The sequence below is a fragment of the Tamandua tetradactyla genome, chromosome 13 (genome assembly GCF_023851605.1).
Source record: "Tamandua tetradactyla isolate mTamTet1 chromosome 13, mTamTet1.pri, whole genome shotgun sequence".
Classification (NCBI taxonomy): domain Eukaryota; kingdom Metazoa; phylum Chordata; class Mammalia; order Pilosa; family Myrmecophagidae; genus Tamandua; species Tamandua tetradactyla.
Window position 1 is genome coordinate 80,710,922 of NC_135339.1, and position 27,454 is coordinate 80,738,375.

At 37.2% G+C, this 27,454-nt stretch overlaps 1 protein-coding gene and 1 long non-coding RNA gene across 16 annotated transcripts in view; one reads left to right on the forward strand and one right to left on the reverse strand.

Moving 5' to 3' along the window:
* FAM204A (family with sequence similarity 204 member A) overlaps positions 1-8,083 on the reverse strand; it is a 35,061-nt gene extending 26,978 nt beyond the window's left edge. Inside the window, exons 1-8 of one of the 9 annotated variants that reach the window (XM_077126170.1) lie at positions 8,002-8,083; positions 7,494-7,689; positions 6,240-6,389; positions 3,879-4,012; positions 2,639-2,880; positions 2,047-2,131; positions 1,876-1,906; positions 1,594-1,693 (exon numbers count right to left, since the gene is read on the reverse strand). In XM_077126170.1, coding sequence (XP_076982285.1) covers positions 1,594-1,693; positions 1,876-1,906; positions 2,047-2,131; positions 2,639-2,872 — 450 coding nt within the window. In that variant the 5' untranslated portion in view covers positions 2,873-2,880; positions 3,879-4,012; positions 6,240-6,389; positions 7,494-7,689; positions 8,002-8,083. The other 8 variants (XM_077126169.1, XM_077126175.1, XM_077126176.1 and 5 more) reach the window with 8 other exon arrangements.
* LOC143654347 (uncharacterized) overlaps positions 7,617-27,454 on the forward strand; it is a 33,627-nt gene continuing 13,789 nt past the window's right edge. For 3 of the 7 annotated variants that reach the window (XR_013161771.1, XR_013161776.1, XR_013161777.1), the window contains exons 1-5: positions 7,617-8,160; positions 21,939-22,964; positions 24,779-24,942; positions 26,091-26,244; positions 27,153-27,380. This is a non-coding gene — a long non-coding RNA (uncharacterized LOC143654347). Of the gene's footprint in view, positions 8,161-21,938; positions 22,965-24,778; positions 24,948-26,090; positions 26,245-27,152; positions 27,381-27,454 lie in introns of all 7 variants that reach the window. The other 4 variants (XR_013161772.1, XR_013161774.1, XR_013161775.1 and 1 more) reach the window with 4 other exon arrangements.

The following is a 27,454-nucleotide window of genomic DNA, read 5'->3' on the forward strand; positions in this document are numbered from 1 at the left end:
ACCCAAGTCCCGCCCTTTTCCATAATTAACATCACTATTCAAGCCACTGCTTAGGGCAGAACCTTCAACAGCTATCTCTCCTACCACAGACCCAAAACCCTTGCCACCACACACAAGCAATCCAGAGGCAATGTGGCAATTAATGTTGCCTCTATTATACTTTTACAATATACCTCAAATCCATCTACTTTTCTCCATCTTCACCGGCACCATTCTTACATATTTTTAATTCTTAAAAAAGTTCAAAAAAAAAAAAAATACAAAAAGTAGACATCCCGGTGCCTGTACATGCCAAAAAAAAAAAGAATACAAAAAAATTATAGTCACATAGCATACAATCCATCCTAAGCATTCAATCAATGGCTCCTGGTATAATCACACAGTTATGCATTCACCACCACAATCTATATAAGAACATTTCTATTTCTTCCACGAAGAAAGAAAAAAAAGGAAAAGAGAAAAGAAAAAAAAATCCCCCCCCTTATATCTCCTTCTTATTGACATTTTAGCTTTGGTATATTCCCTTTGTTACAATTAATGAAAGAATATTACAAAGTAACTGCTAACTACAGATATTAGTTTGCATTAAATGTATTTTTTCCATATACCATTCTATTTTCAATACTTTGTAATGTTCTCACTCAGGTAAAAACTTTCTTATATTTGTACAAGTAGTCCCCATCACTGTCCACTCTAGATTTTACTAAGTTAAACAGTCCCAGTTTTTATCTTCTATCTTTTCTTCTGTTGCCATACGTGCCTCTAGCCTTCTCCCTTCAACCATACTCAAACTAAGCTTTGTTCATTATACTTTCAATATCATGCAACCATCACACAATACTGACCAGCACCATTCTTGTTCAAACCAGCATCATTTCACACCTAAAAGAGTCTCTTAAATGTTCTCTTACCATCTACTTTTATCTCCCTGAAATCAATTCTCCATGTAACAGCCAGGGCAATCTTCTGAGCTATAAATTAGATGTCACTCCCTTGATGCAAAACCCTTCAGTGACTTTCCATTACAAGTGAATAAAACCCAAATTCCTTCCTATGACCTTTAAAATCCTACACAGTTTGGCCTCTGCCCATCCCTACTGGTTGCTGCAATCTTATCTTGGACCACACCCCTCCTCACTGACTCCATTCCAGCCACGATGGGATTCTTTCACTCTACTGTCTCAAGATGACTCCTTCTCCACGAGGCTCTTTGCCCATGTTATTGTCTCTGCACTAGCACTTAATATAGACGGTTCCTTCTCATCCTTCAGGCTTCAGTGAAATAGCACCTTTGAAGTAAGGCCTGCCCTAACCACCAAATTAAAGTGGTGAACCCATTTTAATTTCCTCATAACACCATGTTCTTTTCCTTCTCAACAGTTTTTTAATGATTTATAACTATATGTTTATTTGTATTTGTCTGCCTCTTTCATGTCTAAAAATAAATAAGTTGGTATTTAGCATTCAAGTTTAGCACACAGTAAGTACTTTAACTCTTTGTTGAATGAACTAATAAGGACAAGTACTTTTGGTTAAACCTAATCACAAACATATCTCAGTGGCTAATACAAGACACCATAAAAAGGATCTTACCTTCTCAATTTTTTTCTTTTTTACAGGGGGGTCAAACCTATCATTGACTCCAAAATACTGAGTGAGTTCCTTCCACTGGGTTTCATTTGGTGAGCATGTACTGCATGAAGATAAAATAGGTTAAGATTTACACAACGTATATTCATTTTTATTTTTACAGTTTTTAATTGGTTATTACAATTGTATTACTAGACATGTTTGACCAGTATCAGAGATAAGTGGTTCAACTATTTGTAAAAATTTTATAATTCTGCCTAGAAAAATATTTCAAATTCTACCTACCTATGAGATACCTCTCCATTGTTCAATTTATCTGAAAAGAATTCACAAAGTGTCAATACCTATATATTCAATTCTTATTTCAAAACTATGCTCTTAAAAAAGTGTTTAACTCTATTAGTCACAACTTAGCATTAACTTTATTGTCAATTAACCTGAATTAAAGCAAAACACCTTTCCTGGAGCGTTTTCTTTTCCTCCTGAATCTTGAGGCTGAATTTTTCTGTTCAGAATGTTTTTTATGCAATTCTTGAAATTTCTATATAAAAGTAGAAAAAGATTGAGAAGCAAATATATTTTAAGACAAAACATACATTTAAAAAATAACAAACATGTTAATAAAAACAAGCATACTCTAGCTTTTTTTTGAAGATATTAACTTAATGAAAGTAGTTCAGTTCTTCTTGAGATACTCTATTTTCTGAGACTCTCACAACCTGACTTTTGATGTTCACTTATCTCAAAGTCATTTGATAATCTGAGAGTGAAATTCCATGACTCATACAGACAACAAAAAGATAAAATTGAGATAGACACCCCTCATGCATCATGCTAGGCAAAGTAGCTAATCCTATTCAGTGTTTTCTTTCTACCTCCTTTTATAAAAAAACAAAACAAATGCAAGCAAGGATTTAACTGGCCAATGGTTTGACCACCGACCCACAGAATAATAAAAATATTTTATCTTCCCCAGAACATAGACACTCTGACCATGGTTGACACATATATCACAGGCTTTGGTAAGGATACATTAGAGAAGACCTACATTCCACATATTTAATGAAATTCCAGATGGACACTCTTCATATGCATTTACATTTGCCTCTGCTTCAGTTTTTGGAGCATTTATGAGTAAATCTGAGATTTCTGATATTTTAGTGGCCTGATCTTCTTTATCTTCCTGTAAGTTAAATTCAGAGTTCTCTATTGTTGCTTCATCTTCAGAATTTGACTCAACATCACTTTCATTTAGGCCAGGAGGTAGTAGACCACTCCACATCTTTTCTTCTGTAGAGAAAAAGATGAATTTAGATGTACAATGTAGCCATAAAAAGACTTTTTAAAACCATTAAAAGACACACCAGGAGCCTAATAATTATACCAAAGGTTTAGGACCAGACCATTTAAAATTATTTTTCTGTATAATTTAAATAAAAGAAATTTTATCTAAAAAAAAGAAATTCAGTAAAAGCATTCACTGCTCAAGAATGTTTTTAAGAGCCTAACAATGTACACTGGAGGCAATTTAAAACCACACCACTTTATATCATGCTGTAACCATGAGAGGTTAAAATAAAATCTGATGTTTCACCTTCATTTGAACATATAAAATTTTCCGGGGGCTTACTGTCTAAAAGGAACAGGTAAACAATTGTTTAAAGGAAAACTTTTAAGCTGTATGTAGCTTGAGGAAGGAGTAGTGGTAAAAAGGATACCCTTGTTTTAAATTTTATAGTTTGCTAAAACAATACTAAATGAAGTATAATCCTCACAATTTAACCACAAGTACAGCTTTTCTGAAAAATACTACGTTTGGGAAATTAGTATTCAAGTTCAGGTTAATATTTGGCACTAATTAACTATACGACCTATTGTTAAAGAAAACCATTTACTACTAAGTTTAATAGAATGATAAAAACAAATTAGAATTGTAATCATTTGTTAAAATTATAATCGAGTACACATTCACCAGTGATCTCAACCGCACAGTCCATTTTAGCATACATTCTGAGCTGAAATACTGAGCCATACTGAGTTCAAAAGATGTGTATTAAAACAGAGAAGTTCGTGTACTATTCATGATATACTAACAGTCTGAAGAAGTAAAATGGAAGGCAGAAATCATTTTTGAAGATTCTTCTACCCCATGTTATGATTAACCTAGTAAGAAAATCATCACCATTCACACTAAGATAAGGGCATCAAGGCATTTTGCATTACTTTGAATAATGGATTTCTGATATCTTTCAAGGCTCTGTTCCCATGTCCAAAGAAAGAGATCTTACTTTTTACGGTTTTGGTTCAGCCTTATCAGTTGTTGAGTTTATGAAATATTCACACTAAAATATTCTCTCAGCTTATTAAGTGGAAGGGCTCTGGCATCTAATGGCTCCAATTGGAATCTTGACTCCACCACCCACTTGTGAGATGAAGAAATCATTTAGTGTGTCTGACCTTCAGTTTCTTCATCTGTAACACAAGGATAATTATGCTGTTCATAGGGGTTATTCTGAGGATTCAATGAGGTTATTCTGAGGATTCAATGAGGTTATTCATGAAAACAGTCACTGCAGTGCTTAGAAGGTTTTGCAGGTTCAATAAATATTGTTTTTTTGTCATAATTATTTCTGTGGCCATATATTACAATTTTATAATAATTTCTACTATGGTTAGCATGGTCCACAGATTAATTTTGAAATTTCTAATGTGTGAAGTTTACTCACTTAGCATATCTTGCAAAACGAGGTCTATACTATAACACTTGAGATTAGACACATGGGACATCCTTCTATTTGTCTGATTTCCAGTCTGACATGAAGTTTCTATGAATTATTATTATTATTATTATTATTATTTTTTACATGGGCAGGCGAGAATTCTGCCTGCTGCGCCACTGTGGCCCACCCTTTATGAATAATTTTTGATGTGTTATTTTCTGAATGGAGCGATAAATCCAGAAACAAATTTACCTGCAAGATAACAGAGCTTCAGCTTGAAGGCCCTTATTTATATGTCTATTAGAGTCCTATATCCAATTTTCTATTTATAATTTTGTATTCTTTTTTTAAGAGGACATTAAAAATTACAAGAGCTCCAGGCACCATATCATCTAAATTCTGTGACTTGCAAAAGGTGGAATGGAGATGGTCTTCAGATATTTTGTTAGTACAAAACGACATCTTTTAAAATATCCCAATAGTGAAAAATAAATGTTATGTCATTAATAAAAATGTTTCTACTCCTCTGAAGAGTGGGGTAGTAATTAGTTCCAATATGATTTTGCCACTGGAATATAATCTATCTCTGGGCTCATTAGTCATTTCAGAACTTAGCATTAGTAACAAATTTCAGATTTAAAATTTCTTAGTAAAATTGAGGTCCTATTTAAACCACAGTTTCAATACCCTGTCATATCTTTAACATGTCCACAGTGTGCCAGGCACTCTTCAAAACACTGGGGACAGCAGTATACAAAACAGGCGAAAATCCCTAACCTGATGGAGCGGCTATTCTACACATGTGGCAAGCTTCTGTCCATCAGCAGTCAAATATCTTTCAGCCTGGACTTCTGTTTTGATTGCTTTTGAAAGGCATGTACCTCACAGACACAGGTCTCCCACTGGACCTCTGCTTCAGCATCCTAGCAGGATAACAGTCTGTGTCCTGGGTACCCAAATGGGCGCCACCCCATGGAGTGGTCTCCATTGCCTTGAATAGGGCATGGCTTTCCTCATTAGTCCTCAATCAGTTATCCATTTTCAAATGATTTCTGGACTTTTCAAAATTATCTATTTTTATCTGTCACTGAAGTGGTGTTAAGAATTGTCTTCAGTAAGACATTTGTCTGGTATGAGAGCTATGTGCGTGTGCTCACAGCAAAAAGAAAAATTAAAATAACCTTTAAAAAGTGGAATTCAAGTCCAAATCCATAAAATAAGGCAAAATCCAAATACAGTATATGTTTGAACTCAATTCCTGAAAATCTTTAAAGTGATGTGTTATTCTGTGATTTTAAAAAAAAAACACATTGGCAACTCAGTGGTCATAAATAACAGCTTCCACTCACTCCGTACCCGCACCGTGGAGCTGTCTATGTGACAAGCAGTTCCACCACAAATAAGTCAATGGGGGTGGCTGCTTAGTGACTTTTGTTTTGGGGTCATGTTTGAAAACAGTCTTTCTAGTCACAGAATGTACATATCATTCATACATTTTCAGTTGGCACCATGTCAGGTTTCTTATTATTCCTGTTCTGGCTGCTCTGGAGAATGATTTTCTGCCTTTCAAAGTATATTCCTTTATTTTAAAGCAGATAATTCCAAATTACCCTTTAAATGTGGTGAAAATTCACTCAGCTATTCTCAAGACACGGAGTACACAGAGAAATAGATAGAAACTTAATTTTTTAATGCAGATTATAGCTAAGCCCATATAACAGTTCATATATCAATTCATAAGCTTTCAGTTTTTAGCATGTAACTCAAATAATTTTAATTTAATCATTCAGTCCCCGCTACACTTCTCTGGGTCTCCATTCTTAAGCTATAAAATGAAAGGTTTGATCAGATGATCTGTGAGATGCTTTAGAGCTCTAAAACATTTCTTTATGGATCTTAATATTATGTATGCCCCAAATGCACTGTCACCTCAATCCTTGCTGCAACACTCCTTGCTCTCCCAGTCAGATGCAATACCGATTAAGCCCCAAGACCCCAGTAGTTAAGGTTCCTCTCCTCCACCTAGCAGCCACCGCCAAAATTGCTAGTTTTCAGGACTCTGCACTTCAAACAGATGCTCTGTAGAAAGTGAAGGGAAGGAAACCCCAGCTACGACAGAAGAAACAGAAGCAGAAAGAGGAAGCAAAAGCAGGTCACTACTACATATGGCATACAAACAATGTGACAGGCACTGGTTTACCATCCATCCTCTCAATGACCCTTCCACTAGGAATTAACATCTATACCCCTTTTACAGATGAGTAACTGACTTGCTTAATGCATTGTGATAGACCTAATGCACTGTGCTCTGTTTATTTTACACAATGTTCAGAAGGCTATGGGCTTAAATGATAAGCTTTTAGAAAGCATAGTCTAAGTAGAATTATACTCTTGAAGACAGATTTGAGAGCAGGTCTGAAGAATACGCTAGATTGTTGTTGCACAGTTGTTTTTAAGAACAGACAGTTATGTAAATTGCTATGCTTATTTAAGTGACATCCATCAAAGTCACATTCAGAGGTCTGAGTGAGAATACTATATTTTCTGGAAGATCAGACAGCTGTTCATAACCAAAACCCAAAAGATATAATCTGAGCAACTCAAAGAATGACTCCTGTTTCTAAGAATCCAGAAACTCAATTCAATTTTCATCAAAGCTGTCTGATTCATACTTGTATCCAAGTTGAAATTATCACAGAAATCTGAACTTGTCTGAACTGAATCTAATCTTACTTGCATAACAATCGTAAATTACCCGCCCATCAATCTGATCATGTTAAGTAATGTTAAACAATAATCAGTTTTTGTGACTTGTAATTAATTATTTAACTATAATATTTTAAAGCATGTATCATTAATATTAACATTAATGGAACTGCTGTATTTACTTTCATGAAATGAGTTCTCTTTTCTCAAAGAGACACAGAAAGAACAACTGAATCACAGGCCCGACTTCAAATCTAAGTTACCAGCCTGATTACCCAGACAAAGTATTTATTTAGCAGAACTTCTGCATGTATGCTTGTTCTAATTAAGGGGGATGCTTACTTGCTTGTCTAGTCAAGGCCTGGAAAAACGGGGACAAACACTTCTTCAGACCAAAGACCCTTCATGCAAAGATTTACAATTAACTAATAACATTTCAAGGATCATTTTAAATCGGATGTCGCTGAGAATACTTACAAGGTTCAAGACTTTTGCAAGAGGGTGGCTCTAGAAAAATACACCTTTTCCTGCTCGGCTGCACAACCCGGAACTCTGCAGGCTCTCCGGCGGCAGTGCCACAATTCAACCCCCAAACGGGAAGAACGCTGCAGATTCCGGTGTAGAATCTCTAGGCAGTTGACAATTCCAATAACTGTAGGTGTTTCCCGGGTTACTGCAATTGTAAACATGAGCTGTTTCCCCTACCGAGAACCTTACCCCCTCTCCCTCTGGCTGGGGTGGGACGGAGAAACCCTCTCCCACTAACAGGCTGGGGAAAGCACCGCGACGCCCCTTTCGAGGAAAGCCGAGGCCAAACCCGCCGACCACCCCGTGGGCCCGGGCTGAGGGCTTCTGTAGCCTGCCTCGGCCGAGAAGCTGTGAACCTGCCCAACTTCGTCCCTCGTCTGCCGAACTGGTAACTTCCGGACCTGTCTCGCTGAAGCTCGAGAGGGCCCGGAACTATCCCGGCAAAAGGCCTACTCACCAGTTAGGAACCGGCCGCCTAGCAGCCATCTTAAGACGCCGTCAACATCCTGCCTTCTCATTGGCTCTTACATCTCAGCCAATAGGATGGGGCCGTTCTGGCTACAAGGTCGCCATGGCAACCAGCCTCGCAGCGCACTCCTAGACTGGAATAAAGGAGGTTGCTTGTTTGTTTCCTCCTCTTTTCCCCCGTTTTCTCCTTTCATCTATGCGTCTTTGTAGGCTTTGGCCTTACTTCCTTCCCTCCCTATGCCAGTGCGTCTGGGTGGGGAAAGTGCTGGTTTAGAGATTGACCTGACTTCATCCCACGGGAATAGAGAATCGCTGCAGACGCTCTGTAGGCCCTTCTGAACCGTTTTCATTCATTCATTCAGCCTTTTTGTCTCCTTTGCTTTTTCCTCCTTCCCTTCCTTTCTGCCTCTCCTCTCCTTTCTGCACATATTTAGTGAGCGTCCGCTCTGTACCAGGCACCGTGACATCCTTTGTTTAAGAAAGTCCCAGTTCTGTTCTGAAAGTGCTTACCGTCTGGTGGAGGCCCAGCTGTTTGATTGACTATTTGAATTGTATGGCATGGCCAAAAGTTAAGTGCGCTTTACCGCGCCAAACACTGTTTTAGGTCGGGGTGGGGGGTGGGAGCGGGGAGCGGAGGTAATAGAAAATAAGCACCAAAAAAAAAAAAAAAAAAAAAAAACCCAAGTTTTAAAAGGCTGTGAAGAAAATAAAAAAGAGGGGTGTGATAGTGATGGGAGGCGAGGCTATTTTAGAAATCCTTTAATTTTTCGAGATTGTTTTCTGGAAGAAGATGGAGCGATTGGCGAGAGGACTTGTCGATCTTTTAGTGTGATGACGATTACATAAGAAAATGCACGTGGAATCCTTAGTACGTTACCGGTCCTACAGTAATTTCAAGTCTTAGCTATTTGTTGTTACTGTTGTTATTAGCAATAAAAGCATATCATTTAACTGCTCACTATGTCTTCGAGATGATGTGCCAAGATGTGGGGTTTCCTAAAACCCCAGCATCAGTAAAACCTGAACTCACAGGCTTGGGGCTAGATAACTAAGTCCCACTCATGCTCACATTCTGATTGGAGATTCTAGAGTGGAAGCAAGGATAAATAATTTAAGGGTCGGTATGAAATCCTCCTAGCTAAATAATGTATCCAGCTTCTTAATAGGGTTTCCCTTGAATCCAAATCCTTAAAAAGTTAAGGGGTTAAGAGCAAGGATTTGTATGAAAGTGCTTTTGTAGATGTTGTATTAGGGCTTTTACCGGTGATGGTAGAAGTGTCACTAGAATGGGGAAAGAGGGCTGAAAGGCAAATATTAGCTAGTCTAAGAATGATCTAGATTGTTTCTAAATATATTCCATGAGAGTATGCTCATTATTTATTGCATATAAATGTGCAATGGATAGAGGAGGGATATAATTATAAGCACTCCAAACACTTAAAAATTCCAGATTTCATATCAAAGATTTTTGGAAAGTCCAACCTTCAAATCTATGGATTTTAAAATCAGGTGTTCAGTGTAAACTGGGAAAGTTTCGTATATCTGATTGTTGACTCTATGACATCATTGAATTCCTATAATAAACTTAAAGAGCTCAGCCTTTTCTTTGGCTCCTGGTCGTAAGAGTTTTATATTTTTGAATATTATTGTTTTGCCAGTTTTCTGGGAAAACATCAGTCATTTGATTTATTTTAAGCAATAAATTTACTTTCCCTCCAGCAAATTCCTGTCCTGGAAACCTGCCAAGCCATGCATTTTGTGAATGAAATACTTGGATCTGTAAGGTTTCTATGAAACAGAGAATTGTTGAATATCTTTAACTAAATCATACTGAAATACCTGATGCAGCTAGTGAATTGTGCTTTAACCGTGTTGCATCTGGCACTAATTTCAAACATGTAAGTTTCATTTAAATTCTCAAACGTATTTAAAAAAATCACAAAGCAGTTTTTCTTTGCCAAGAAATATTATAGTTTCTGAATAGTTTTTCATTATATTTTTCATTATATTTTTTTCTTAGTGTAGAGATTCCAAGTCACGCCATATTTTAAAAGATTAATTGTGAAGTACTTTCTGGTGTCTGCTCACTCTATGATTGATGAAAAATTCCCCCAAATATAATGAAATCTCTTAAATTTTTCTCAGTTGGATAAAGTAAATATACCTTTGCTGAACATATAAATGTGCTTCTTGCAGAAAGAAAGAATAGTTAATTCCCTACTGTACAAAATGCCTCTTTTCTGCATTGAAGAAAAAGTGATTTAGTAAGGTATGCAAAAAAAATAGAAACCAGGGAGTTCTAAATTTCCTTCATGACTAACCAATGACAATTTCTCTGTCTGGATTTGTTTTTAAACTTTGCAAACAGACATATCTGCAATGTTAATTTACATGGAATATGTTGAAAAACTAACACCATGACATGGGCAAGATTTGACATTTGAGGAAGAGAAATGTCTGTACCATAGAATGTGACCAAAGAAAAATACCTTTACTTCACTGCTCATGCCTATTACTTTCAAATTCTTCAGGTCAAATAGGTTGCACGAGAGGGAGAGAGGGACAACAGAAGAGGGAGGTTTATTGATCACTCTTGCATGCTAGGTACTTTGCATCTATTATTATTATTATCATTACCCTGTGAGGTAGTGTGCTGGTGTGAAGGTATTATGAACCCCAGAAAGGTCATGCTTTTATCCTGAGTCAATACTGTGGAGGCTGCCGTTTCTTTTAATCCAGATACAGTCATGTAGGCTGGAATCCTTTGATTAGATTAACTCCACGGAGTTGTGACACACCCTATTGTGGGTATTAGCATTTTATTAAATGGAGATGTGACTCCACCCATTCCAGGTGGGTCTAGATTAGATTACTGGAATCCTTTAAAAGAGGAAGCATTTTGGAGAGAGACAGAAACAACAGAAGGACAGAAGCCTCAGAGCTAACAGAAACTTCAGAGCAGAGCCGACAACATGGAGAATAGAGACACGGATGTTTGGAGATGCTTAGAGCCCAGCAGATGTTGCCATGAGACGCTAAGCAAGCCAGAACCTGGAGAGAACCAACCGAAGCCAAGATATGAAAGCCAGCCTTGGAGAAGTGAGCAACCCCTACAGGAATAGGGGCTGAAGGCACTGGAGCCCAGGAGCAAGAGACCAGCTGTCAGAGGTGTTCCTGACCCATTGGAATTCCTTGAATTAAGGTAACCTCTTGTTGGTGTCTTAATTTGGACATTTTCAAACTTGCAACTTATTAAATCCCCCTTTTAAAAAGGCTTTCCAGTTCTGGTATATTGGGTTCTGGCAGCTTGCAAGCTAACATAGGTAGTTATTATTGTGTCCATTTTACAGATAAACTAAGGCTTAGAGAGTTTAAGAAGCTAGCATAATGTTACACTAGTACAGTGTGGAACCATGGTGTTTTAGTTTCCAATGCTGCTCAAGCAAATATGCAACAGTTTGGTTTAAACAATGGGAATTTATTTGCTTACAGTTTTGAGGCTAAGAGAAAGTCCAAATCAAGGCATCATCAAGGTAATGCTTTCTTCCCAAAGATTCATATTCTGGGGCTGGCTGCTGGTGATCCTTGGCCCTCAGCTTGCTACTTCACAAGGCACATGGGAATCATCTCTTCTGGCCTCTCCCTTCTCTCCTGGGTTCTATTTGTTTTGGCTTCTGGCTGCTCACTCTGCGGCTTTCTCTATCTGAATATCATTCTTTTATAGAGGACTCCAGTAATAGGGTTAAGCCCCATCCTGGGCCACACCTGAACTGAAGTAACCTCATCAAATGTTCCTACTTACAATGGGCTCACACCCACAGGAGAGGGATTCAGTTTAAGATGTTTTTGTTTCCACATGTTTTTGTGGAGTATATACAACTCCAAATCATCACACAAGGTGGGGAAGTTTCACCAGAATTTAAAGTTCAAGTTCTTCCCACTGTCACAAACTACCTCTTTAAGAGGAGGGTCTGGATAAATCCCAATGCAGTGCAGTCAATAAAGTATAGACGTCATTGCCCCTAGGGGATGATATACCTAGTGGGAGCTCATGAAAAGGGAGGCTTCAGGAGAAAAGTGTCGCCTCTTCCTCCTCAGTACCTAGCAAGTGATGCAATCCCATCAAAGGTACCTCTTTGATTCTTCTTCGTTTGCTACATTGAAGTCTATGCTAGTGTCCCCTTTCCTAAAACCTTCTCCCAGAACACCCCACTGCCTGATTAATCTCTCTAATGAAGGGCCACATATACAGCTTTTAAGGCAGAGCCTGGTATGTGGTCAATGCTCAATAAATATTAGTTTCCTTCCCTTACACATACAAATGAAGGATGACATAATTTTGATATGTTATCAGATTGATTTGTGCCCAATGCTCAGCATCAGGCTAGGGATTATAGAGGATATAAAAGAAGTATATGAACTGTCTGGATGTCTGTAGTCTAATTGATACATATAACATTGTTGTAAATGATATATTCTTTGTCATAATTACAAAAATATAAGATCTATGATATAAGTAAGCCCTACAGAAGTCCTTAGATTGGAAAAGTAGGCTGGATGGAATTTAGCACTTTGTATTTTCTTTGCCTGGAGTACCTTTACTATTCTTTACCTGTTAAATTCCTCTTCATCCTTCAAAACCTAGAGCACTTCCACTTATATTCTGCATTCCATTTTATGAATTCACCCCAACCCTTAGGGATATGTCCTTTACCATGAACTTCCATAAAATACCTTTACTTCTTTCAAACTCACCACAAACATGTTCTATGTTACCTGTTACCTCCTTTCCACCTTCAGCACCACATCCTCAATACATTTGAAACAGCGACAGCAACAAAGCCGTACTAGGTCAGCTAGGGTGGGGTGGGGTGACCTGATCCATCTTCCTCTTGGTTTAGAGAGAATCTAAAAAGTGCTCTCTACCTCCCTTTGATCCTTACAATTAAGTGTCCCAGATACTCCATATCGGTTCCTCTTTCCCCACAGATACAGGTGCATCATCTGAAACCCTCTTGTCCAATTTTAGCCCAATCTCTCCAGCGTCTTGTTCTCCATCATCTCTTTTGTAACTCATACACACCACTACTCGCCACACTAATCATGACTGCCAAGCACATACACACCACTACTCTGTGGTGTGTATGTGCTTGTGAAGAGATGACGTGCTTGTGAAGAGAAAGAAAGCTGTAAGTTTGAAGTGAAATAACTAATTAAAGAACTAGCATCTCACCTTGAATGTAGCCAGAAAAACTCTTCAGAATCTTTTCCAAAGTTTCCAGCCACTCCCTCATCTTTAGCTAACATTGCTTTTCCTCAATCACCAGATTCAAAATAAGAGGAAATATTTCTTATTCAATTTTATTTATTTATTTTGTTTGATTATCCTGCAATGTGACATTATTGTCCATGGCCCAGAAACCTTATCACCAATAACTATGCTAAACTTCCTATAGCTATTCAGAAATAAACATGGAAAATCACATATTTGCTAAATTGAGGATGACCTTAATGATTTGCCTCACATAATCTTGGTCTTTGAAATTAAAAAAAAATTATTTTCTATTTGTAAACTTTGAGTAAGTTTCTTCCCATTATTTTCAGTTAAGAAAAGCACACTCCACCCTGAGGTCTAGAGTTATAGATATATTCCCATCTATCCAAGCAAAGCGAACACTGAGCCACACAGAGCTAACCATACTGCCCTCCTAGTTCTGAGCCTTTGCATACCCCTTTAGAAATTCCAACCTCCTTTCTAAGCTCATCTCCAGGTCCTTTCTAGAATTTCATTTTAATTTATATGTTTGCTTTTTAAATATACCACTTCCTCTTATTTTTTAGTGATTGCCCTAGGATTACAATATCCTTCACTTTACAATCTACTTAAAGTTAATATTTTATCATTTCATGGAAAATGTAGAAACCTTGGAATTATATGAATCAGTTGACTGCTCTTGGCTAATTCTTGATGTTGTCATTTGTACGACATCTATATACATTATAGATTCCATAATACATATTGTGTTGTTTATTTAAATCATTATCTGTATTTAAAAAAAATAAAGAGGGGGAAAATAGTCCTTTATGTTTACTATTTCCAAAGCTCTTTTTTCCATCCTATAGAGCTGAGTTCCCTTCTGCCTTCATTTACCTTCATCCTGAAGAACATCCTTTAACATTTCTTGTAGTGTAGGTTTGCTGGAAAATAAGTTTCTTAGTTTTCATTTATCTGAAAATATGTTTACTTAACCTTCCTTCTTTTTTTAAATCAGGTTTACTGAGATGTAATTTACTTACAGTTGAATTCATCCCTTATACTGTACAATTCTATGATATTTGACAAATACATTGTCATATAAATTCTGCCACAATCAATATATAGAACTTCTCTATTTTCTCAAGTTCCTACATTCCCCTTTCTAGTTGACAGCTATACCTCCTGGCAACAACTAAGATGTTTTATGTCCCAGTAGTGTTGTCTTTTCTAGAATGAAGCTGTATAAATGAAATCAAGCAGTACGTAGTCTTTTGAATCTGGCCCATTTCATGTGGCATAATACATTTGGCTTCATTCATATTGTTTGTGTCGGCAGTTTGTCACTTTTTTATTGCTAAGTAGTATTTCACTGTTTATCTGTTCACCAGTTGAAAGATATTTAGATGGTTCCAGTTTTTAACAATTCTGAATAAAAATGCTAAATCCATTCACATATAGATTTTTGCATGTATAATGGCTTTCATTTCTCTTGAAATGAGAAGAGATTATTGCTATGTGAATAGTATCATGACACATCCCACCAGCAATGTATGAGAGTTTCAGTTGTTCCACATTATTGGTATGAACACTGTGCCAATTTCAAAGCATTATGTATCCTAGAAAAGCCATGTTTTACTCCTGATTCGCTTGTGGAGGCAGCCATTTCTTTTAATCCCTATTCAGTTCTGTAGTTTGGAAATTGATTGGATTATCTCCTTGGACATGTGACAGACCCAATTGTGGGTATTAACCTTTGATGAGAAGGAGATATGACTCCACCCATTCCAGGTGGGTTTTGATTAGTTAACTGGAATTCTCTTAAAGAGGAAGCATTGTGGAGAGAGCAACAGAGCCAGGAGAGAGCCATGAGAACCACGAGAGCCCACACAGCCAGAGACCTTCGGAGATGAAGAAGAACGACGCCTCCGGGGAGCTCCATGAAACAAGAAGTCTGGAGAGAAAGCTAGCAGATGCGACCATGTTCACCACGTGCCTTTCCTGTTGAGACAGAAACCCTGAACTTCACTGGCCTTTCTTGAATGAAAGTAAGCTTTTGTTAGTCCCTTAATTTGGACATTTTTATAGACTTGCTTTAATTGGGACATTTTCACAGCCGTAGTACTGTAAACTAGCAACTTAATAAATTCCCCGTTTTAAAAGCCATTCTGTTTTTGGTATATTGCATTCTGGTAGCTAGCAAACTAGAATAGACACTTCATCTCACCGTGGCAATGATTAAATTTCCCTAATGACTAATGATGTCTGTGGCTTCTCGTGATTTTCTTGAGTGTCTTTCAAAGAGCCGAAGTTTTAAATTTTGGTTTGTGCTTCTTGTGTTACATCTAAGAAATCTTTGCCTTAGCCAAGGCCACAATTTTCTTTTTCTCCATTTTATTTTACATATTTTTGTAGTTTTAGGATTTAAATCTGTGATTCACTTTGAGCTAATTATACATATAGCAATAGTGCAAGGAATATGTCAGGGTTTATTTTTTGGTATCTGGATATCTAATTGTTCTAGTATCATTTGCTGAAACTTCTTTATCCATTGAATTGCCTTTGCAACTTTGTTCAAAGTCAAATTGACCATGAGTGTGTATATTGATTTTCTGGGCCCTCAGCTCTGTTCCAATGATCTGTGTGTGTAACCTTTCTCCAATACTACAAATTGTTTTAATTACAGTGGCTCGTATTAAGTTGGAAATCAGGTAGTATGAGCCATCCAACAATGTTCTTTTTTCACTTGTTTAAAATTGTTTTGACTGTTCTGGCATGGTTTTTTTTTCATACAAATTTTAGAATTAATTTGTTAGTGTCTACTAAAAACTACTGCTGGGATTTTGATTGTAAATGCATTGAGTATATAAAGAAATTTGGAGAGAATTGACCTCTTAACATTAATGAGTCTTCTAATTCACACCAGTCTATCTCTCCATTTCGTTAGGAATCTTTAGTTTCTCTCAAGAATGTTTTGTAGTTTTCAGATCTTGCACACATTTTTTTAAAGATTCGCATCTATTTCATCTTCTTTGTGCTATTGTAAATGGCATTGTTTTTTATTTCAATTTCCCAATCTAGAAGTAAAATTGACTTTTAAATTTTGATCATATATCATGTAACCTTGCTAAACTCACTTATTAGTTCATGTTATAAGCCACAGAAATAGATCTCTTTCTTCCTTCTCAGTCTGTATAACTTTTATTTTCTGTTGCTGTTTAGGACCCCTAGTATGATGTTGAATAGAAATGGTGAGAGTAGACCTCTTTGCTTGTACCTGATCTTAGGGAGAATGTATTCAATCATTTACCAGTAAATATGTTAATAGCTTTTTGTTTTTGTGAATGCTCTTTATTAGGTGGAGAAACTTCACTTTAATTCGTAGATTATGGAGAGTTTTATCAGGAATGGATGTTAAACTTTTCCAAATACATTTTCTGCATCAACTAAGATAATCATATAGTTTTTCTTCTTTAGTTTCTTGATATGGCAAATTATTTATTTATTTATTTATTTTTATTTTTGGCATGGGTAAGGCGCTGGGAATTGAACCCAGGTCTCCGGCATGGCAGGCAAATTATTTTGATTGCTTTTCTAATGTTGAACCAACTTCACATAACTAGCAGCTGGTTATAATGTACTGCTCTTTTATATGCTGCTGAATTCAATTTACTAATATTTTGTTTAAAATTTTTGTGTTTATATCCTGAGGATATTGGTTTATGATTTTCTTATAATGGCTTTGTCTAATATCGATATCAAGTCAGTGCTGGTTGTGATGGTTAAGTTCATGTGTGATTATGGCGGGTGACAGTGCCCAGTTGTCTGGTCACGTAAGCACTGGGCTAACCATTAATGTGAGGACATTTTGTGGACTTAACTCATCAGTTATTTGATTGCATCAGTGGCTTATTACATCATGATCAATTTAGGGAAGTATTTTCCACAATGAGAGAATCCAATCAGTTTGACCCAACATAATCAGATGGATTTAACCCAATCAATTGGATTAATCCAATCAGTTGAAGACTTTTAAGGGTGACAATTTCAGCAGTTAGAAGAGAGGACTTTGATCTCTACTTCAGCCAGAGACAATTTTCATCTCTCCTTCAGCAGCCAGCCTCTCCTGGGGATTCATTAAGACTTCCATCAGTGCTATCAGCTTGCAGTCAGCACGATGGAATTTGGACTTGTGTATCCCCACAGTTGTCTGAGACATTTTCACAAAATCTCATATTTACAGACATCTCCTGTTGGTTCTATTTCCCTAGAGAATGCTGATTAATACACTGGCCTTATAAAATGAGTTGGGTAGGGTTCCCTTCTCTTCTATTTTATGGAAGAGATCATAAAGATTTGGTATTTTGGTTCTGCCATATATGTTGGACAGAGTGAAGCCTTTATGACCTGGAATTTTCCTTTTTGGGATGTATTTTAACTACAAATTAAATTTCTTTAATAGATAGTGAACTATGAGTATATATTACTATATATTATATACATTACTTTTTGGGCAGGCTTTGGTAATTTGTGTCTTTAAATGAATTTTTCCATTTCATCAAAATTATCAAATCTATGGACATAAAGTTGTTTGTCCACTGTTTTAGGTCTGATGTAGGGTATGTTTTAGTTTGTTAAAGCTATTGAAATGCAATGTATCAGAAGTGGGTTGATTTACAATGGGGATTCATTAATTTATGAGTTTACAGTTCTGAGGCCGTGAAAATGTCCAAATCAGGGCATCGACAGGCAATGCTTTCTCCCTGAAAACCAGCTACTGGTGATCCTCAGCCCTTTTCAGGTACATGGTGATGTCTGCTGGTCTTTCTCTCCTGGGTTTCATTGCTTTCAGTTCTTGTTGCTCCTTCTATAGCTTTCTTTCTGAGCTTCTCCGTGTCTCGCTGAATTTCTTCTCTAGGGCTTTTTTTCCTGTGTGTTTCTCTATCTTTTATCTTATAATGGACTCCAATAAGAGGATTAAGACTCACCCTGAATGAGTGGGTCACAGCTCCACTTAAGATCCACCTCACCAGAAGACCCTACTTACTGTGGGTCCACCCTACAATAGGTCTACACCACAAGAATGGGTTAGCTTTCAGAACGTCATCTTTTCTGGGGCACATACAGCTTCAAACTACCACAGGGTCAAAGAAGGAAATGATACAATAAAACAGGTAGTCTTTGTCCCTGCCATTTAAGAAGCCAAAATCTAGTTGGGGAGACAAAAAGATGTAAATAACCCTATTATTAAGCAAACAGTTGTAAATGCTATATTGATATCTCAACCATGATTGCAGAAATTAGAAGCAATGAAATCAGACTGGCCTTCCAAAAGAATTTCTGGGGAAAAGTGGGATATATACTGCACCTAGGAGGATGTAAAGACCTCAATAGGTGTATATAATAGAGAAATTCATTTTGGGAAGATTTGGGAAATAATGGGTCATGTTCAGGAAAGAGAAGCACAGTTTAATGACAAACCTTGGACCTTGAAGTCACAAAGATATGTATGACTATACTCAGCTTCCTAAACTTCCCTGAACCTCAGTTTCATCACTAGAGAAATGGGAAAGTTGAGTAGAGCTCAAATTGTGGAGAATCTTAAAAGACAGGCTAATTGAGAGTAGACTGTAGTTTGGAAACTTGTTAGGACACTGTAGTGATAATTAAGATGGGAAGTACTTGTGATAGGAATGAACCTAAAAACAGAAGAGTCTTTTCAGTTTCAACTACAGGCCCTGGGGTAAAAAAATGAAAGAAGGATACAATTGTAGAGGATTTGGCAATTGATTCTATGCAGAAGGGAAATAAATGACACTCAGAGAGTTTAGTGGAAACAGAATTGGATTTTTAAAAATATGTACTCTGAACTTCGCATCGTAAAGTAGATTATGGTTATTATGTTAGTATAGTATGTACCTAAAATTCCTTTTTGCTGACATGAAGGCAATTATTTGACATAGTTATATGTTAATAAAATCATAAACTATTTTTAAATGGTAACTGGACTTGAAAGATGCTGGGAGAGAAAGTAATTTTCAGTTTGCTAATTTTTCAATTAAAAAGAAACTCAGGGAACTTTCTCTATAATTTTTCTAGGTAACATTTTGTATATTTTATTTTGTTTCCTTCCTACTTTTTGTTCTGTGAAATCTTATTAGCATATTATTCATATTTTCCCATATATTGAATCATTTAGAGTAACAACTTACTCTCTAGCATGTCCTTAGTGCTTCATTGGGATGTTTTCTCCGAATAATACTATTACGTATTTTGTTTGTTGTTTTAGGTAGTGGAAAAAATATTCCCATAAAGGAAACAGTATTTATGATTCATAGACTTGGAAACTCTTACTAATTAAATGTAAACAAGCTGACATACATATTTAGTTAAATGACTATAAAAGACTTGTGGTGGTTTGAAACCATATGTACCCCAGAAAAGCATGTTCCTGAACTTAATCCATTCCTGTGGGTGTGAACCCCTTGTAGGTAGGACCTTTGGATGGGGTTACTTCAGTTAGGGTGTGGCCCACCTCAGTCAGGATGGGCCTTAATCCTATTACTGACATTCTTTATAAGTGGAATGAAATTCAGACTGACAGAGAAAGCCAGAGGGAGCAGTGAGAAGTTGAACATCAAAGGAATCCAGAAGAGAAGGGAGAGGCCTAGAGACACCACCATGTGCCTTGCCATGTGACAAGCTAAGGACCAAGGATCACCAGCAGCCAGCCCAGTACATGACAATCTTGGGGGAAAAAGCATCACTTTGATGATGCCATAATGATGTCTCGATTTGGACTTTTTCCTAACTTCAAAACTGTGAGCAAATCAATTCCCATTGTTTAAACTGACCCATTTTATGGTATTTGCTTGAGCAGCACAGGAAATGAAAACAAGTCTTTTTAATACTTAGAAAATTGCCATTGGCTTCAATATATGTATGTTTTGTGCCTTTTTTTTTTAGCATTAATAGTAGTTATTAATTAATGTGTGTCTGCTGGGTACAAATACCCCACTAAGCATAACATTATGCCACTTAATTTTCAAGACAACAATATGGGATACTTTTATTATCCAAATGTTATGTGAAAGGAAACTAAAGTTCAGAAAGGTTACGTGCCCACCACCACATGGTAACTAGTGGCAGGTCTAGAGCTGAGCCTGGGATCACCTGACTCCCAAGTCAACGTGCTTTCTTCCATGTCACGTTGCCTCCTCCAAGAAGACGAGGAGGAGGAAGAGAAAGAAGGTGGAAACGACTATCTTTAAAAAATGAACTGGATAATTTCTAAATGACAGTGCTCTCCTAAGTGCTTTTACACATGCTCAGATGAGGTAGATTTCTTTGTAATCCCCACTTTTTATATGAGGAAACTATTCCCCAAGAAAAGAGAATAACTTGCTTCATGGGCCAGAAAAGGAATCCACATCTTCTACATGGCTTTCAATAATTCTGCAACTGACACATTGATAATGATTAAGAACTTGGAGCTAAGTCCCATCACTTCATGGTCAATGGAATGTTTTCCTGGTCTCAAACTGTTTTCACCAGGATTTGTCCCTGTCAAAATGAACATAACCCTGGGAACGAAAACACAGTTAGTTTTATTAGTCAACTGCACTGCATTGTAGTTGAATGACCAGCTGATTTTGGGGGGGGGGGTAAGGGGGGTGGGATTTGGGGGGGAATTAACAAGGGGATGGAGGAACAGCAGGCTACAGAACACCCGAGGAGAAGAGGCAGGAGAAGATTGGAAAGAGGAAGCGAGGGGACCCCCTGAGGATGGTTGAGGCACAGGAAAGCAACCTTGCCTACTTCACATCTTTTCTGAGCTTGGTCTTTCTGGAACCAAAAACATCTTTGAGAATCAGAAATGGAGTTAAGAGAATTAGGCAATCACACAGTATTCCAGAGAAGATGCTGAATTAAAATACTTTTGGTTTTTGCTCACCAAAGAGTATAAAGCACTTTAAGTAAGATTAGAGGTTAAGAGCCATCGGTCTTGCTCTGCCAAATTTTAACTCAGGTTAATTGTAGCCTACCCAATCCATCATCCATTTGATGGCTTCACATTTTCAAATGACTCATTAAATTCTTTCTCTAAGTTGATATTCCTCCCATATTATATATCACCTGTGATTTGCCATCTCAACTGCATGGCAGTGACCCAGTGGCCAAAAAGGAAATATAAACAGAGCTGGGGAAAGGCTCAGGTTGTCTCCAAACCATAACGCGTCCAAGAGTGATATTGAATTAAATTACTCCGTGGGTATTTTCTTGACTGTGGACTGAAAAATCTCATTCCCAAGAAGTTGTTTTGACTTTTAAGGAGAGGATACTATAAAAGATAGACTATTATAAACTCACCTAAAGCAAAATATTTGCTTTATGTAAACAGCCTTCTCCAGGTAATAAATAATTAAGGAATCTCAAAGTAAAATAATGTATGATGCTCTGAATTTTTAACCAAAAAGGTTTCCAAACATTAACCTTTGGAAGTGATCTGTCTTTAAGGAGAAATCTGAAAACATACAAATGCCCTAAGTTCCAAAGCCATAAAGGACAATTAAGGGCAAGAATTAAAAGGGAGGGTACTTTGTTCTAAAGCTTTTCTCCTGGGGTACTTACTTGGCCTCCTGGCGTTTAGATGTTTTTATCTGTGTTTACAGGAATGACAGCACCTGCTTGGCCTGAACCCACAGATGGTGGTTGTATGGATCAAATGCAGAGGCAGCCTTGAAAGTGGAGCAGCACCCATTCCAGAAAGGCACTGCATCTTTATGGGGTGGGATGAAGCCTGGCACAAGGACCCAGCCCTCAGGCCAGATCGTATGCTATTGTGCCTTGTCACATTTTTTATGAAAGATGATTTTGGAAGGTGGTAATTATAGAGGGCACGTTTGAGCTAAAGCAGGGTGAGAACTTGTTCGAATGTTCTGTAAAGGAAAGAGTAGTTGAAGGAGCAAAGGGCTCAGCCAAATTTAGAAGAAGACAGCAAACAACCTTCATAAAATGGATTAAGTCACGGACTCAGGGAGGAAATGGGGCAGGCACCCTGTCCTAGAGCTGCTTGTTGGAATGGGTTGAAAAGGGGCATGATAAGACTAGTGATCTTGTTGGCATATTAAAAGAGAATGTAAGTAGCAAACTAGTCTATAAAAACAGATATGACAGTCATGGTGACACTAAGTAGTATAACTATTGGCGGGAACATGGGTGATTTTTATTCTTTTTGTTAATTATATTTTCAAATTCTTCCATAATGGGAATATATTATTTCTGCACTAAAACTATTATTTATATAAAATATCTATTTAAATTTTATAATCTATGTAAAAAAAAAAACTTGATTTTTTTTTCCAGTTACTGGGCACATGGTTTTATAGGTCCTTTAGGACAGAAAATATGCTCCTTGCTCATCAGCAAGTATTTATAGCATCCATTCCGCCCATGCTCATCTGTCCGCTGTCCTGCTACTCCACTTGGGCCTGATCTGCTAGGATTGGTTGCATGAAAGGGTGTGGCACAAAGAACCCCGAAGAAACACAGGTCACGGAGCTAACAAAGTGCCCCAAGGAAAGAAAGTCTTACCTATTAGCTATGAATTCGCTCCCCCCATGCCACAGACTCTAGGGCACATGACCTAGGAATGTGCATCCAAAGATAATACTACCTTCAGAGAACTCTACTTATAGGTAAGTAACTCTCCTTTATAGGAGGTATCTTTGTGTGGCAGACTGTTTATGGGAGCAATTTGAATTGAACTTTAAATGAAAAAGGCATATCTCTGTAAGTGGTAATAATTTTAGTCATCTCGCTGTGGCTAGGGGTTGTGGAATTCATTAGCACAGATTAACATATAAAGTGGGTGAGATATCTAATAGCAAACGGAGAGGTTTAGGGGCCTTAATTCATCACTGAATGAACAGCGTGTACAGTATTAGGGACTATGAAATTTTTAATTTACACAAAGTGTCCAAGAATATAGGGAATAAATTTAAACCCAAAACAGATAATGGAGCTATGCCCTGCCTGGCTGGCAAGTTGAATTGTTTTTACACTGAGTGAAGAAAGCTAATTATCCCAAGCACAAGGAGACTGCTAAAAATAATAAGATTATAAGGAATAATTTGCTGATATAATTACAACAAAATTGGGTACACACAATCGTCAGATACATGTATTGCTTGACCTGGGTGAGAAAGTGAAATAAATCCTTCTTCTATAGCCTTCGTAAATTTGTTTTTATCATCTCCAAGTGCTGTTTGCACAGGCAGCACAATTTGCATGTGTAATGTGGCTGTACAAATTGACAACAAGTAAATTATTCAAGGAAATAGGCTGGTCGCGGGTCTGAACTATCTCGCAAAGCCTATTCATTTTGAAGAATCACTGAGACGTGAAGCTCATACATCAACCATTTTCTGACAATCCTCAGACTTATTGTCTCCTAAAATGTCATTATGGCTATTATTTATGAAGCTAATTCATTTATTAATATATATTTAACTCTGACTTGTCATGCACCTTAGCAGACATTCTGTGCACTGCATATTTTTAAATAGACGAAAGACTTTTGCATGCTTTAATGATTACTGTAAGCTGCTATAGATTTATAGAATGCAGCTTTATTATCTACTTGCATTAATACCTTTTATAACTTTTTTTTTGCTTACAGCCATCAAAATATAAATGGCAAATGACATATTCAAAAAGATTGTATAGAATAAGATTTTCCAAGAGTTTGTTGGATTTTAGAACAAAATGGGTTATCTGTCAGCTAAGGCCTAATTCACCTAAAAAAGATGGGTATATACCAATTATGTTGAATTTTTATGCAAAATATAGTCTGTGGTTTTTCAAGAAAAAGGAAAAGATGCATGATTCATTGAGCTCTTTCTTCGTGAGAAGGTGACCCACCCTTTTCTGTGCTGAAGATGAGCAGCTTTTCCTAAGGAAGCTGAATTTTATGTGGCACCTGGCACTGCACCCTTTATATTGTAGCTGATCAATACATATGTGCTGAATGGATGAGTGAATTGATGAATGATCTCGTATTTTCTGATAATGCCATTCATAAAATCAGTAGACGTAAACATCCACCTAGAATACAATTCTCTATATTTTTGCTTTCTGCATTAGTAGTTCAAACCTCTAGTGAATGTATTGTGACTCCTGCTATGAGTTAGAGCTAAACCATGCATATATGCAACAAAACACACATCATGCGCTGTTTTTGTAGTGTGCATAAGAATATACATGTATTGCCACTTTGAATTGTCTCTGTGTAAAGTTTGCTCACTTCCATCCTCCACAATATCTGATTATGACAAGCGTGTGTGTGTGTGTGTGTGTGTGTGTGTGTTAATGTGTTGGCAAGGAAGAGGAGACGGTGAATGAAAAGAAAGCATGATACCATCACTCAAGCTATTCTGCTCTGTGAGTGTGTTTCATGCTAACCGATGAAATATTCACCATTATTCTAACTTCACATTTTGCATTTGTACAGGTGTAGATACAGAACCCTTAGAGTAACAACCAAGTCGGAGGTCAACACAGGCAAATATGATACAACTGCAACCTATCAACTGTGGATCTGAAATCAGTGCAAACCAGATGCTTCATCTCAAAAATAAAACTTGTAAGAAGACAAAGGAAAACGACATTACCTAAGTATGGTATATTATATTGACTGTTGGTTTTAACAATATCATCAAATCACCAAAATTTTTAGACAATTCAACTGTGTTTTTAAAAATGCTGCTTAATCTATGGAGACAGAAAGTAGATTAGGGCTGGTGGGGTGGGGAGGGGGATAAGGGAGGGTTTCTTTTGGAGGTGAACAAAATGTTTTAAAATTAGATGGTGGCGATGGTTGTACAACTCTGTGAATATACTAAATAATGATTGAATTGGGCATTTGAAATGGGTGACATTCATGCGATGTGAATTATACCTCAATAAAGCTGTTAAAATACTGCTTGATATATGCCCAAATTAAAAATTTTACTAACCAGCACCATGTGCCATAAATAGCATGAGAAAACAACTACTTAAGACACTAGCTTATGAATGAAACTAAGTTAAAATATAAAATAAGTAATCTATCCACAAAAGTAGGGGAAGGAGCCTGCCTTCCAGAAATTCAGCCATTAACAAGAATGATATTTATCTTGCATGGTCTGACAAAAGGATAAAAGCAAAAAACAAAAAACAACCTGTGTCTCAAACACTGATATACGCTACCAAATATAGTCACGCAAAATCTTTAATAAACATCTAAGAATATAATATTTTGCATTTGAAATTATTGTCTAAGACCAAGAAAAGCATTATGAATCTATTTTTAAAGTATTTTTCTTATTTTAAGCAGTCTCCAAATGCCCTATAAGATAAGGAAAGTAAGCCCCACACATACGCACAGCATGTCATCCTAACTGCATAACCCTGGCAGGGAAGGCTGATGACATTTTTACTAGTAATATTAATCACTTGCTTAAACAGAAAAATGTCTCACTTTTCCAGGAACCATAATATTTACCTATTTACACCTTTTAAAATTTCAATAACTCCAACTAAGAACCCTTAACCCTCATAACCTCCAAAAAACAAGTAAAATGAAATTAATAAATGTTCCCTAGTGTGCTATGAGCCATTAATTGTACAGACTGAAAAGCTTTAGCCTAATAAGAAACATACCTTCAGGAGAAATGTGAAAGTCATCTGTGATGCTCATGATTTAATGATAAAAATGTGCAGTCAATTTTCAATGAAGTTTAGACCTATAACCCAGGAATATTTTAACTCACAAATTCTTGCAGCTACCTGAGGAACTTTGAAAGGTGAACAACCTGATGTACAGAAATGTTCTCAGCATGAATTAAATTATTCATCTCTAAAGTGGTCTGAAGATAGAGGCAATAGAACTTCCAGCAATAACAGATGATCAGAGGTGGATTTGGCCTGACACTCCAAGTAAGCACAAGCATTTCATTAATCTAGCAACAAAATAATGCTAATGTTACTAGCAAAGAAGAATTATAAAATTAGAAATAAAGACATGTTAATAATATCATCTGCCATAAAGCTCACATAGGTTTTAGAAATTGGCTGTAGGTTTAGCTTATAAAAAGTCCTAAGCATAATTCATTCATTCAAATAAAGATTTATTTAGGTCTCACTGTGAACAAAGCCTGGGGTAGATGGTCTGGCTCTAAAATAGGCAGATTCTAGGGGATTATAAGGAAGAATAAAAAGGAGCTTAAAATCATGAAAGGAGTGTGTGTGTTTACAACACGTTGACATCTGAATTATTTACAATGAGTAATGTTTTGCTTTTGTAATCAGAACTAAGAGCATCAGGATGGATTTTTTTTTTTTTAAGACACTTAAATGCCATTGAGTGAGGGGTATCAGTTTTATAGGTGTTCGGAGGAGAGATTTCCACTAAGGAAAATTTTCAAGGAAGAGTTGGCCTCTAAGCTGGGCCAGGAAGGCTGGCCAGCATTATGACAGAGCTGCAGAGGGCACTCCAGGTGGGAGAGGTCATGAAAACGAAGGCTGTAAAGTAAGAATAATGTGAAGTAATGCAGTAGGTATGGCTGCTGGGTAGGGTGTATGTAGGGGAGGAGAAAACTAATGATGTTGGGGCTGAATCCAGGGAGGCCTACGCTAAATCATGGGAGCCCTACACCTAGAGGATTCAGATGCAGTTTTCAGGTTGTGTGTATAAGGCACGTAGCACCCAACACAGGGCACCTTTTAAGGACTCAGTCTGTATGAGCCATTTTGTCATTATTCAAGGTCTCAGAAGGAGGTTTGGGCAGAGCAAGGGCTACAAGGTTTCCTGAGTGGCCATTTCAGTGTCCTTTCTAATCCTATAGGTGGGCTCCAGACAAGTGCACAGATAGGCCTGTGTTGGGGTACAGCACCCTTTCAGAAGGTCCCTGGACCATCACTTTCCAGCACCCCTCATATCCCGAAGAGGCACAGTGACCAGCTGGTAAATTCCTTTAATGCAAGGACCATGTCCTCTTCTGTATATTTGTGCCGAAGGCCCTAGCACATACGGGGTGTTCAAGAAATGCGTGTGGAGCTAACTCCCTCATTAGGTGAGAATCCTCCTGGATAAATGAATAAGTGGATATTCTAGACCTATGCTTCTGAGCATAAGGGCTACTGATTT